The 15,244-nt window shown below is 37.4% G+C and overlaps 2 protein-coding genes across 2 annotated transcripts; both read left to right on the top strand.

Moving 5' to 3' along the window:
* The first annotated feature begins 256 nt into the window (after nucleotides 1-256).
* Nucleotides 257-1,078, top strand: LOC140167729 (uncharacterized). Its single transcript, XM_072191024.1, has one exon. The coding sequence runs from the start codon at nucleotides 257-259 to the stop codon at nucleotides 1,076-1,078; it is 822 nt and encodes a 273-aa protein (XP_072047125.1).
* Nucleotides 1,079-1,637: 559 nt separating this feature from the next.
* On the top strand, nucleotides 1,638-2,129 carry LOC140167728 (uncharacterized). The gene has a single exon (XM_072191023.1). It carries the CDS (start codon nucleotides 1,638-1,640, stop codon nucleotides 2,127-2,129), a length of 492 nt encoding a protein of 163 aa, XP_072047124.1.
* The last annotated feature ends 13,115 nt before the right edge of the window (nucleotides 2,130-15,244 follow it).

Here is a 15,244-nt window from a genome sequence, read left to right as displayed (position 1 = left end):
ATGTCATGCATATTAATAGAGTTATACAATATATATTAAATCATCTTTGAACAAGTTCATTAGGAATGTTGATATCAACTGTGAATTTTGTTCATTTTGAACAATTCCAAGTAAAAACGAAGTTGGTTTACTCACGTTTTAGTGACGTTTCACCACTACACTAGTGGCTTCATCAGACTGGCAACTCATCACATCTGACTGCTTGCTTTTATAGGCAACAGGAAGCACCGTAGAGGGCGTGATGAGTTGGTCAAAGATGTTGTTGTTGTCACTTGAAAACACGGAACGGAAAATATCGCGTTTCAGATGTCATAGAGTCTATTCTCTACGGGCTAAACACAGTGGTCTTATTCCAACCAGTTTAAAGCTTAAATGCCCGATCAACACAAAAAGAGCATGTGACATTGTGAATAAAGCTGAGAAAGCGTTGTTAAATGAGAGGATTCGTGTTGTTACCAACAAAATCAAGACTTTAGAGGATGAAAAAATCCGCGCAAACGCCAATTTAAATGCCCACAACATAAACAAAGATCTGTCTCGCGAAATCTCGCGCCATGTAGAAAACTCCCGCGAGAGTGAGTTCCAACATGTACGTGCACGGCAAACCCGGAAGTTGAAGGAACTAGCGGTAAAGCAAGAAAAATCAACCACCAACAATGTAAACAAGAACAATTCTGACGCAAATTTGGATTTGAGCGGTACACAACTCAAGCGATGGGTAAAGAATCTGTCAAAATATAAACTGTCTGATGCTCAAAACAGTGTACTAGCTCGTGGCCTCGGTTACGCGGTAAGTCCAGACAATTTAAATCAATCTTCAATTGTAGATGACCACATTGTTGCATGTGAGAAAGCATGCTGGAAGCTTACCAAACCGGAAGCTGCACAATTGCGTGCTGAGATTGTTGGCACTTTAAAATCGGCAAAATTGCCCCCTTCTAATATCAGCAAAGATGAGCGCACCGCGATCAAACAACTCCAGAAAGAGGAGTCTATCATGGTCCTCGGGGCCGACAAAGGCAGGGCCACAGTTGTCATGGACAAGTCTGAATATAAAGAAAAATGTGCTCCTCCTTAGCGACTCCAAGACATATGAAAAAATTAGACAAGGATCCGACTGCAAAACATAAAAGAGAGTTGGTTTCCATCTTGCAGAGACTTGAAAGAGAGGATAAAATCAAGAAAGCAGATAAGCAATTTTTGTATCCTACCTCTGAAAATGTTCCGAGAATTTATGGAAGTCCAAAATTCATAAAGACGGAACACCGTTGCGACCCATCGTGGACTTTACAGGCTCTATCGGATATAACGTGGCCAAGTCCTTAGCTGATATTTTGAGCCCCATAGTTGGCCAATCTGAGCACCACGTTCTGAATTCGAAAAGTCTTGCGGAAGACCTAAAAGACATTGTTCTTACAGAAGATGAGATCCTCAATTCACATGATGTGGTGGCGCTGTTTACTAGTACCCCCATCGATCTCACTCTTCATGTTCTTCGTGAAAAACTAAACGAAGACAAAGACCTCAAAAACAGAACACTCCTCAACATTGATGACATCATCGAACTTACCAAATTTTGTCTTGCCACGGTTGCCTACTTTAGCTACTCAGGTGATATTTACCGCCAACGGTTCGGTATGGCGATGGGCAGCCCTCTCAGCCCCCTTGCTTGTAATGTATTCATGGAGTGGCTAGAACAGAAAGCTATTTCCACAGCCCCGGTAGCCTGCCGCCCGCGTCTCTGGAAAAGATACGTAGATGACGTGTTGGAAATAGTACGCAAAGGACAAGTAGACAACCTCACAGAACACTTAAATTCCATCGACCCTACCAACAGTGTCAAGTTCACTTACGAGCAAGAACAAGACGGTTCGCTTCCCTTCCTCGACACCTTAATTACTAGAAAGCCGGACGGATCAGTGAAACTCTGTATCTACCGCAAGAAAACGCACACTGACCAATATCTTCAGTTCTCCTCCCACCACCCCTTACATCAAAAGCTGGGTGTTGTTAGAACGCTGCTAGACAGGAGTGACGCGTTGGTTACCGAGGAAACGGACAGACAAAAGAGGAGGAAACATCCGCGAAGCGTTGACCACGTGCGGTTACCCGGATTGGTCAATCAATAAAGTCAAAAAGACAGATCCACTCCTAAGACAAAACTTTCCTCAAAACGTAAAGATGATAGTGAAAAACCAAAGGCATGGTTGTGGTTCCCTATATAGAGGCGTATCCGAGCGTGTGTCCAGGGTGTTTAAAAACACGGATTTTCCACAGCCATGAAGCCACATCGTACCATCCGCAATATGCTCGTCCATCCAAAGGATAAACTTCTCCCTCAACAGAAAGCGGAAGCCATTTATGAAATACCCTGCGGTGACTGCCCAAGTTCCTACATTGGCGAAACTGGTCGCCCCTTTGGTATCCGACTCAAAGAACACCAGAAAGAGGTGGAGAAATTTGAATCCAAACCATTTACTCGAGCAAAACGCCAATCATCTGTCACGGACATTCACAAATCCGCCATCACTGATCATGTAGCCTCCACAAATCACTCTATCAATTGGGAGGACTCAAAAGTGATTGATCGCGAAGCCGACAAGACCACCAGGTGGCTGAAAGAAGCCATCTGGATCCGCCGAAAAGGACAAGACACTCTAAACAAGGACGAGGGGGCCTACTCGCTCAACAACATCTTTGACCAACTCATCACGCCCTCTACGGTGCTTCCTGTTGCCTATAAAAGCAAGCAGTCAGATGTGATGAGTTGCCAGTCTGATGAAGCCACTAGTGTAGTGGTGAAACGTCACTAAAACGTGAGTAAACCAACTTCGTTTTTACTTGGAATTGTTCAAAATGAACAAAATTCACAGTATATTAAATCATGTCAACAAATCGCTATCATATTTTTTCGCCTAAGTTACAGTATTATCATTGTAATGTTGCGACTAGATTTCTAGTAAGATGAAGATTTCCCGGGAAGATGTTTAACAATGTTAAGTCTGATTTGAGTATGTATCCTTAGATAATTTAACAGACAGATTTTTGTAATTTTAAACTTTTCCTGTTCTTCAGTGTTTGCAATGGCGCCAGGATTCATCCAAACAATTTCATGTGAGTATTTAACAATGTTACTTTTACTGCATAGGTAAGCAAGAGGAAGTTTTAACCTTATCTTATAATTATTTGCTTATAATTTCCTATTTCAATAAATATCTCTTAAATTGATCGATTTCCAAAAAATTGATTTGCGTTCAATGTGTATCGTATCTCAGAAATTATGTTTGGTGTTTTCATACTTTGACTGTCTTTTTTTACGCTGCAATACTAGCGTGTAGACAGTAAAGTCTCAAAGTGACCTTTTACATAGCGTGTAGTCTTCCTATACATTTGAATGCAACGACGGAACAACACGAGACTACTGTGGAGCAAAATTGTCTATTTTGTTCAACTTTGTGATTATATTGTCAAAGTTCCCGTCGTTGATTATTTTTCCGTCGTCATATACTAATGCTCAGGATTGTTCAAATTGCTCCCCCAAGTGTAATTATTTTGCTATTCAATTAATACTTAAATTTGATGCTACTTATCTACAGAGTTCCTATCATGTTCTGTATAATGGTCAATGCATGACGATTTTGCAACGCTTGCTGGTCTTGATACGTCGTGACCATGGGTCACGTGCGTATTTATAAATACGTATTTTTAACATTTTAAAATATTTTGGTGTTTGCTGGGGAGCTACACACTTAAAAATAAGCGGTAAAATTTACCCCATATGGTGTAATATTGAACACACCACTGGTGTATAGGGCAATCATGGTCGTCAATGGAGTAAACTTTGCTCAGGTATGGTTTTACACTGTCAACTTTACTAAAGTTGGGTAAAGTTGACACCAGTGACGACCATGATTGCCCTGAACCGCTAAATGGGGTGAACTTCAGCAAGGGTAGTAGTTTACACCTCAATGGTGTACTTTTTTTACACATAAATGGGGTCGAATTGTTACACCACATGCTTGTGTAATGGTTCTACCGTTTCTTGTGTTGATTTCTGGCACTCTTTTACACAAAATTGTGTAAGCTTGACCCACCCGTAGGGACTAAAATTACCCATACAACGTAATTAAATAGATGAACAAACAATAAATTATATCCCAGTTTTTGCAGGTATGTATCTAAAATAACTTGAAAAAGATGTAATAAGTATATTTTACGTTCCATAATAGTGTATTTCAATAGCTAGACCACAACGTCAACACACAAAATGACAACATGTGCGTTGCATGACTTTCATAATGTGCCGTGCATGTCACCATGAATGATGTCACCATATCATGTGTGTGTAAGCTTAAGTCAAAAAAGTCATTTTATGTATTGACGTTGTGATCCAGCTATTGAAACACACTATTTTGAACGTACGGACTGACGCACCTCTAAGTATAGGGAATTTGTGTTGTCAGACTAGCGGCGTGTCGGACTAGCGGCGTGTCGGACTAACGCCCTGTACCCATGCTACTGGAATGTTCACTCGTTGGCGGAGGTGTATCCGATTCCCGCGTATTACTTGCCCAAGTTCTGCGTATTATCGCCAAAGCCGATGAAAATAGTACCTGTTGCATGCTGGGGTAATATTTAGCCAACGTTTTTACCACAAGACGTGTAATCGCGATATTTTACAGTTTACTAAATTTGGGGTAAAGACGTACGTGCACAATATCTTACCCCAGTATTAAAGTATACACCTGAAAAAAGTACCGTATAGATGACTGTCCATGATTTGATATATCTTCCCGTACCTGATGATATAGCTCTAAAGGAACCCTCATGTGGTCATTCTGTGAGTTAGAAATTGCATAATAGCAGGCTAACTCACTATCTTAATATCAAACTCACCATTGTAAGCCTTGAAGATAAACATCAATTGTTGGCATTCAATACTTATTTTTTAAAGCGATGCTATCTGTTTTCAATACGTTTTCGTTCAATTATTGACCATTGGGTGTGCTTGGGGATTCACATATGGCATGATATCATGGCTCTAGATTTGGTATTATATCATCTCCGAAAATATCAAATGACATGAACAGTTGGAGATAGATGACGCTGATAGCAACTGCAGGCACGACGTAGTGCTATGTGCCCCAAATTATGATATTCAGTAACAGTTTATGTACTTTGTCATTGGACATTAATTTTCGCTTGTTCTGATATTTATCTCTATTTGTTTGTACATAGAATATTGTAGAAATGCAATGGAAAATGTTAATTAGCAATCATACATGGTGAGCAACAAACTCATATTAAAAAATGGAAAATTAAGTGGTGGCGTTATTACAGTAACCATGTAATTTACATGTTGATGATTCTGATTGGTTTGTGTTGGACAGAAGAAGCAGCGCTTTTGACCGAGTGTGGCACACTGGTCTGCTTGAGAAACTTTCTGCACTAGGGTTTTTAGGTACTTTTCATGCTTGGTTGACGGACTATCTCAAAGATCGAAGATCGTCCTGAATGGGAGGGAGTCTGGATCGAAAAGAATCAATGCTGGGGTACCGCAGGGCTCCATACTAGGCCCCCTCCTGTTTATCATCTTCATTGACGAGATTCGAACAAGATTCGAACAATCAGTCCATCTTGTACGCAGATGGTGCTACCATTATGTTCCTTCATCAAATCCACGTCAAATCCAGAGAAGATAGACTTCCTTCTGCATTCATCTCTCAACCGAGATTTGGCCAAGATCGAGACATGGGCTAAGACATGGAATGTTCTGTTTTGTGCTGCCAATGTAAAACCACTACCATCTCCAACCGAAGAGATGCTGATGGCAACTATCCACCACTTCACTTTTCGGTGTAACTCTTGAAGAAGCTGACAGCGTGGACCTTCTAGGTCTTACATTGAATAACAACTTGTCCTGGAACCAAGCAGTCACCAAAATGTCTAAGACAGCCGGTCAGCGACTGGGATTCCTCAGAAGAGCTTCGCCATATATTCTACCTGCACAGAGGGCCATCATCTACAAGGCGATGATACGATCAAAAATGGAATATGCCAGCGGTGCTTGGACTGGTGCATCTCCCACCTCACTAGCTCAGCTTGACTCCATCCAAAATAGAGCTAAGCGTGTCATTGGTCTGCCAACAAATGAGTATGAAGATCATCGTATTCAGCCATTGAGCCACCGCAGGGCAGTTGGAGCAGCCACCCTCTTCCATCGTATGTTTTACAAGGAGGCCCCTTAGTTGTTATGCCAGCTGATGCCAGACATCCATGTCCATGACCCCAGGTTGCGACGGTCTGTGAGATCCCATGACCTAGTGTGGAAGTCCCAAGATCAAACCTTGTCAGCAATGAAAGATGATTTCTACCATCTTCAGCCCAATTATGGAATTCTCTACCTGCCCAAATTCCAGCCATTAGATCGATGGTCAGCTTTAGCAGGAGGTTAATCGCTTTCTGGGTGCATCCTCGTCAGCAGCTTCTAAATAATTTATTTGTCTCTGCTGTTAATGCCCAGTTATGCCATGTCGTAAAAAAAACTACGCAAAGGCGAACGTGAAAGCCAATAGTGTTGGATTGTGTTGTTGACTCAAAGGAGTAACAGATTGAAATATCATTATCAACGAACTGCGGTATTTTGCTGAACTAGCTTGTTATCTGACTGACACATGGGGCAGATAGCTTACTCCCCGGGCTTACTCTTGAAAGTGATTACCGACAGAGGAGTTTACGGTTAACATATAATACCATTTGGAAAATACTAGCATCACAGCAAACACAAAAACGTTTCAAAACGTTTTAAAGAAGTTATATTTTGGCTTTTGGTTTAGGTGAAAACGTTATAATAACATTAAGATGTCGGGTTATATAAAGGTCATGAAAACATTTTAAAATGTTTTGTATGAAAATACACTACAAAAATATTTTTAAAATGTTTTCAAAATGTTATTGCAGACTATTTTTGCAAACATTTTTTGCCAAATATTGTGTAAACACTTAAGGGATCTAAAATGAGCGTTTATTGCGTTTCGACAGTATTTTTTGTGGGACATGAGAGCACCTCAGACCTATTGAATTGCGTTCTGAATACGAAGCATGTCTTTTTGATATCAAATAATTTTCATTTTTTGAAAATCACAATATAATACAAATTTTATGACAAATTATAAAAATTTGATATTTTTCAAATTTTTGATATATAACAGTCCTCGAAGTAAATTATATAAATCTAATGTTATATTCTTAAAGTGTATGTAGCAGGGAGGAAAAGCCGACGGTCAATTGAACATTTTGACCTTTCATATTGAAGATATGGATTTTATAAAAAAAAGACCTAATTTTTTTTTGGTGTTTTGGGAAAAAAATCCATATCTTCAATACGAAAGGTCAAAATTTTCAATTGATCGTCGGCTTTTCATCCCACCTACATACACTTTAAGTATAAATCATCAGATTTCTAAAGTTTACTTCAAGTACTGTTAAATATCAAAAATATCAATTTTTAATGATTTGCCATAAAATGTGTATTAAATTGCGAATTTCAAAAAATCCAAAATATTTGATATCAGAATGACATTCTTCGTATTCAGAATGCAATTCGATATGTCTGATGTGCTCTGATGTCCCAAAATAAATACTGTCCAAACGTTCATACCCCAGCCCTTAAATAACAATATGTTAAAATGTTTGCACCCAGCAAATACAGAAATATTCTTAAAATGTTTTTTTGAAACGTTTCAATAACATTTAAATGTCGGGTTATATAAAGGTCATGAAAACATATTTAAAACGTTATTGCAAATATTTTGGGCAAACATTTTTCGCAAAATATTTTTTCAACCCCAAGTTTTCAAAAATGTTTTGGGAATGTTATTAAAATGTTTTTATACCCTTTATATAACCCGACATTTAAACATTTTCTGTACAACATTTTGTGTTTGCTGGGCAGTAGATTATCAAAAAATGTTTTTTAATTTTAAGAAAACGTTTTATACCCTTAATATACCCTTTATATAACCCGACATTTAAACGTTTTCTGACAACCTTTTGTAACCTTTTCCGAATGACGATCGAAAACGTTTTGTGTTTGCATAGCAGCTACACTCTTACCGGAGAAGTTAAGATTGCCCTGTTTAAGAAACATTGCTTACGAATTTAACCAATATCTGTTTAAAGGCACATATTTTCTTTTAAACAATTTGGTTTAACAGGTTTAAACAGAAAAGTTTAAGATCCGTTAACTTTTCACAAGTTAAAGCATTTAAGCAAGTGGGTTAGTTACGGAAAAATCCTAGTTGTTTAAAGGTACATTTACAGATTTTGTGGGCATGGTCAACTGAAATTTTTTAAATGTTAATATTTTGATCTCATGATGTGGCGCAATCAACTTGAAATAACAAATGAAAATTGCAACAATATTTATTTTGACAAAACAGCATGATTTGTGAAAGTTATGAATTTATCATCACTAGGCCTATACTCAAAACTATATGTTAGGGTGCGGGGTGGGTGGGGTGTGTGTGAAATATATCGTTTTGTTGCAGGCGTATTCTGATACAAGATAAAGTAAGTCTAAATTTTATAGCGGCAAATGCCTGCAATCCTAATAAAGGAATATTAATTTATGTGATCAAGGCAGGACCTTGGAACGCACTGGGCATAACAGACATGATCACTTGACGTGCCAAAATAGTTTTCTTCATATTTAACTTGTCTAGTTTGCACTATAATGGTCGGTTATTATACACGTCTTTTTGCAAACATTGAAACTTAAAATTTTACCAGAACATGCTGAATGTCCCTTTAACGATGATGCATCTCGCGCCGCGGAATTGTAATCAATTATTGTTTAAAACGACAAAGGCAATGGCGACCACGAGTGAATGCTGGTCGTGCTGCTTATGGTCCCCTGAAACTTCGCTCAAATAGGTAGGTTTGAGTCAATCAGGTTGCACCAAACTCGAGATTCGTTTGATAAGTTATGCATAGACATCGTTGAGACATAAAGGATGGATATTTATGGGTTTATTTGCTAGATTTAACAACATCATTGGGATTGACATTCTAGCGATACTGTACTGTACTGTTCTACGTTCTGTTCTTACAATGTAGACGAGATGCATTGATGTATCGGTATGCTGGATACCGTATCGAGTGTGTGAATTTACTAGTATTGATGCATTGGTTGATGCATTGTATTTTAGCATTGTATCGTAATGCATTGTATTTTAGCATTAGGCTTACTAGATTTAATTTTTTACTCGGATATATTGCCCGGATACATAGCGGGTTGAACTGATAAAAAAAACCAAAATACTTTATGCATGAAATTGTATTTTTGAACGAATCTCACAGTTGACCAAGATCTGATGACTTCAAATCTATCATGAATTACGTTTCAGTATAAAAACAAAGAAAGAAAGAAAGTCCCAATCATATTGACCTATTCATATATTTAAGCAATTATTGTTTAAGACGAGCGTATTTTAAGCAATAAACGTTTAAAATCTTTAAACAATTGGTTGTTTAAAGTCTTAAACGGGTAATTGTTTAAAGCATTTAAGCATTTATTGGGTTAAGGTTTAAGCAATAATTGTATAAGATGTTAAACAGTGGCAAAGTTTAAGGCTTTTAACCAATTATTAGAAGAGAGGGCCACGTAAACAATGATTGGTTAAGATTGGTTAAGGATTTCTATATCGGAAGATAAGAGTGTAGGATAGTGAGAACATGGTCTTCAGGACTTGGACTGAGGTAGATCATGGGTTTCCCTTGGGTAGACATGAACTTGGACATTGCTGGATCTTGGATCAAGAACTGAGACCAGATCTCATCAGACAACAAGATCTCCAGGCTTAGATAGATATTCTTATAGCAAAATAAATCTTTGTTTTAATTTTTAAGTGTAACTCATGTATGGTTTTGTGATCTGGCCTGATTGAAAGCCATAACCATAATTCCAAAAGATAAGTCTCACTTTATCGCTCAAATAATGGTAAATGCTCATTACAATGAGGATTTGATTATTTAACCTATATATTACCCGACCCCAACTACACCATTTTTGAGCGATAAAGTTAGGCATGTGAAGAGTAACCTTCAGTGTTCTCTTGTGTAACAACAGTGAGAACATAATATAAATTGCAAGTAGGAAGTTGAATTAGAAACAGTGCGTATATGTTAAGGCCAGGACATTTTAGAAATATAATTATCGCATTTGGCTTGCAGCACATGTAAAGTACGATAAGATTAATTCCGATGCCTTGCACATTACAATGTTCCTAGTCCAGTATTCAAGAGACTGATTTAAAATGCACATACCTGTTTCGTGCTCCAAACAGCTAATAACACAATAAACACTCGCGATTTATTTATCACTGCAAACCCAGGTCATCGTTCAGACATACCTTTGAAAGACAACTTCAGTTTCATTAAATATCAGATTTTGTTGTACAAGACCAGAAATTTACACACGTTTGAGACGTTTCATCTTCCGCACTAAAATGTGAGTAAATTTCTGGACTTGTACAACAAAATCTGATATTTTATTTAATCATATCAGCCCTGAAGAACTTATTCAAAGAACTTCAGTTTCAACTTCAAACTTTATTACTTCTTTATTTTGCATTAAGATGTACCGAGTAACATCAATTTACAATCAAAGTGGAGACGCTCTGTAATTATAGAAATTATGACTGAAAGGATTATTACATTATTACATCTGCAATTATTTGTAGATGTAATTTGTAATTTTAGATGTAAGATCATATGAGTGGACACTACGAATGAGCCGTAAACTCGGCAAAATTGTATTCTGAGATATAGTGCAAAATGTGCCGCAATTCGTATTCATAAGTGTCTCAATTAGGCGCGACATTGGATAGCGTTTAAACCAATCAATAATCCTATTGCTGAAGAGGATAATCATCTTAGTTAGCGCAGCGGTAGTTCCCTCGCTTTGCACCACTGAGGTCCCGGGTTCAAGCCCCGGCGCGGCCCAAGGACTCATGTGCACTTGGTTTATCCCGATTCCATGCTCGCTCTCGCAGGTTTTCTCCGGGATCTCCGGTTTCCTCCTGCTTTCAAAAAAAATCGGTGATTAGTTTTTTGGCTATAAAAAACCACCTTCACCCAATGGAATTTGGGGGAGCTGCACAGATAATTGGTGGATGTTACAATCTAAGTGCGGATAGGTCTGCGCCTGAGGTTCGGCTGCAACTGGCCTAGATGATACGATCTGATTGTGATGATTCACCAAATGTATTATTTATTTATTACTAATCTTCTACATATAAAATCATTAAATAGCCCTAGTCTTTGTTTGCTTTGGCTAAATCCTGTTCAAGTGGTGCGTTACATTTGCATTGTATTTTGGCTGGGTATGTATATATGTATACTAACAAGTAACAATGAGACGACATTCCTGTACCTCGTTGACTCGGGGATGATTTGAAATGACCGCCAATTATGACTTTATTACCAGCAAAGTGGAAAAAGAGACACATATAGAACCGAAAAGGATACCATTTTGTTGAAGGAGCAGAGTTCAACAAACCATTACCCCGCTTCTAGATATCGCTTAAGGTCAAATGATATAATATTTTAAAGTTCATGATATATATTTTCTAAACACGAAATAAAACAAAATTGGACGGGGCCCGAATTTACGGCTGATTCGAAGTGTCCAGTCACATAATTGTCTGTTGTAGTGTTTTTCATATGAAACGTTTTAGAAACGTTTCCATCAAGGCCAAATCAAACGCGTTTATAGCACCTTTTTCAAAAACATTTAGTCCACTACGTACACTGTCCATTATTTGATATTTCATACACTCTAAGATAGCGCGAACCAATCAGAGCAATCGTTAGAAAAATCCAAACCATGCATTGATTGTGTATATATGTGCACTCCGTGCTTGGGCACACGCGTTCGCGTCGCGTAGGCTTGGTTCATTTTTGGGCGGGTTGATGCATTTATATTTGGTTCTGTTTTCCAATATTTTTAATGATAATTTTGTTTAAAAAACAGCAAAATTCACGTGTTTAGTCTTCTCGTGTATGCACTTGCGGTGATGTTGATGCATCTAATGCACTCCCCCCTTCGAGGCTCGTGCATTAGATGCATCAACATCACCGCATGTGCATTATTTTGTCTAATCTCTCTCCCAACAAGTAATACGCGTTCATTAACCTATAATAAATCTTCACCGTATCTGATACAAAGATATAGCTCTAAGAGGACCGCCTTAATAGCACCGGAACCCTCGTGTGGTCACTCTCTGAGTTAGCTTTCGCATTTCAATTCTTTGAATTCGATATTTTGAGTTATTTTCAAAGGCGATGCTATCTGTTTTCAATACGTTTTCGTTCAATTATCGACCATTGGGTGTGCTTGGGATTCAGATATGGCATGATATGATGGCTCTAGATTTGCTATTATATCGTCTCCAAAATATCAAATGACATGAACAGTTGAAGATTGGTGACTCTGATATCAACTACATATCTTATAGATATAACCGTACGAAGCGTAAATGTATAAATTTAATATCATATTTAATAAATGAGGTGATCTAAGTAAAAAAAGGTGATCTTAGTAAAAAAAAAGGCAAGAAAAGAGCCAGTATGCCTCAAATAACACTACTCATGTTACTATGAATACGAACATGTTCCAGTGAAGGCCCATGCTAGAGTTTTATCTTACTTCAATAAAGAACTCTGCCAAATTTACAAAAATTTAATATTTGTTTGGTATCATCTATACATAAATAAAAAAAATACATTTGTAAAGTATTTCATATCTTACAAAATATTTCGTATTTTACACAACACCAACATTTGCCGTGGCTTAAGGGGGTACTACACCCTCAATAAATGTGTGACTATTTTTGCATTTTCTCAAAATGAATAACACAGTGGTAACAAAAGTTATATATATTATAGGGGTAAAGAATCCACTTACTACACTGGAATTTCAGAGACCCAAGACAAGCGGTATGTTATTTATGATAGAAAATGAGGTACCGCCAGGATGTACCTCATTTCCTATCATATTTACTGAACTGCTTGTCTTGAGTCACTGAAATTTCAGTGTAGTAATTAGATTCCTTGCCCCAATAATATACATAACTTTTGTTACCAGTGTGATTTTGACCCACAAATTTACGTACACCGTATTATTTTTTCAGTAAAAAACATTTTCTTTTTGATTTTCAAAAACTAGGTATGAAAATCAAGGATCCGTTTTTTTGTTTTTTTGAATTTTGACCATCTGTTAGAAATATTATAATAATAATAATATTCGATAAAAATGGTGGAAATTTGACAGTTTCAGCCAAATTTGGGCAATACTGCTGTATATTTTTGTTTTTTGACGAAAATTTAAAAAAAATGAAAAAAACGGTCCCAAGAGGAAAAGGAGCTGTACACGATAAGACCAAAATCTTACCTTTATTTTCTATAATGAATCTGTTAGCTTGCACAAAAAATTGAAAACATGCACGAAAATCAAAATCAAAAGTGGTAGTAAACAGCAATTAAAAACCGATGTTTTCAAATGTGATCATCTTGAATCCTTTTTTTTTTTTTTTTTTTTTTCATAATTAAGATACACCTTCCGCACACGTTTTACGAAAATCCAAGGAATATTTTCCATAAAAAAGAGGAATATTGTTCATCAAGCCGTATGAATTTCCCGGCCGGTCATGTCTTCGGTCAGAGAAGTTGTTTTGAAGTCTCGCGCGAGCATGGCGAGATACAGGGCAGGGTGAAAAGCACGCGTGTTATTAGTTGTGCTCTGTGTGAGCGCGGGGAAACGCGGTCAGGCTGGTTGCGCTTTGCGTCGGGCGCGAAGCAAACGAGATTGGCAAGATTTCCCGCCATTGACCATGTGGACGATTTCAGATGGAAAAGGGTGAAATACCATATTTAAAAATGATAGAAAAATTAAAAACCTAAAATTTTTCTGTTCAAACTTAAAGTACACAGACTAATGAATATAGAATTCAAGAAAAGTGGAATTCGGCATTTTAAAAATATGCCATGGTTCAGATCAACCTTAAGGGGTGGGAATGAACGTCTGGACAGAATATTTGTGGGACATGAGGGCACATCAGACATATCGAATTGAATTCTAAATACGAAGAATGTCCTTCTGGTATCACATTATTTTGATTTTTCGAAATTCGCGATAAAATACACATTTTATGACAAATGATTAAAAATTGATAATTTGTAATATTTATGGTATTTTCATTTGAATTGAAGAGTTTAAGAATTAGAATAAAAGTATTGTTTTTAGCCGTTCTTACACTTAAAATAATGATGTCGCCTGTGTTATATGAGATAATAGATGTACTCCAGCGGCTAAACACAGCCCGTTTATTCTCTAAACACAACACCAAATTTTGGCGTGACTTAATAAATTGTATTCAAATTTGCATAGTGAGATTGTTAACAGTTTTAACTGTTTAAAATAAATATATGAGCTAAAATACTAAATGGTAATTAACCAATGAACTGTCTAGAATTAATGCATAATGATATAACACGTAATGGCAGTGTTTTGATACTTAACAAAAAATAATATTCTCCAAGAACATTACCCTGACCAAAAGTGCTCTTAATGTGTTATAAGTGTTGCTTTAGGAGAACAAGTGGTAAATTCACCCTCTTATTTCTGTTATTGTCTTAGTTATATGATGGATTCGTATAAAACTATATAAATGGATAGCAGACAGGTGTCCTTGTTGAATACTTTAGTAGAATAGTTATGCCGTGACCGGCGGAACCGTATTAAGGTGACGATATACCAGGTAAGTATGTATTATTTTTATTCATTATTTTCGGCCAGTGGCGTAGTGTGGGTCATCATATGGGGTGGTGGTTCACCAACCATGATGGGGGGGCACTGGGTCTGATGGAGGGGGGCACTGGGTCTGATGGAGGAGCACAAGCCGTTGTACGGCAATTTTCGTATGGGATTTTTTTTTTAAATTTTGCGATCGATTGGGGCATATGACCCCGTGCCCCTAGGACGCTACGCCACTGCATTCGGCCGAATCAAGGCAAAGTCCATATCAGATTGAAGATATTCTTGAGATCGCACTCTATTCATGCGGTTTCTTTTCCAACGCTTAAAGATCACGAATTTTGGTGGTTTGCAAATGAAAAGTGTCCGCACTATCGATTGATTACGTAACGGTTATGAATAATTTATTAGGTTTTTCAATGCAAACAT

The sequence above is a fragment of the Amphiura filiformis genome, chromosome 13, assembly GCF_039555335.1.
Source record: "Amphiura filiformis chromosome 13, Afil_fr2py, whole genome shotgun sequence".
NCBI classification, from domain to species: Eukaryota; Metazoa; Echinodermata; class Ophiuroidea; order Amphilepidida; family Amphiuridae; genus Amphiura; species Amphiura filiformis.
This window is presented reverse-complemented; position numbering and strand designations above follow the sequence as displayed.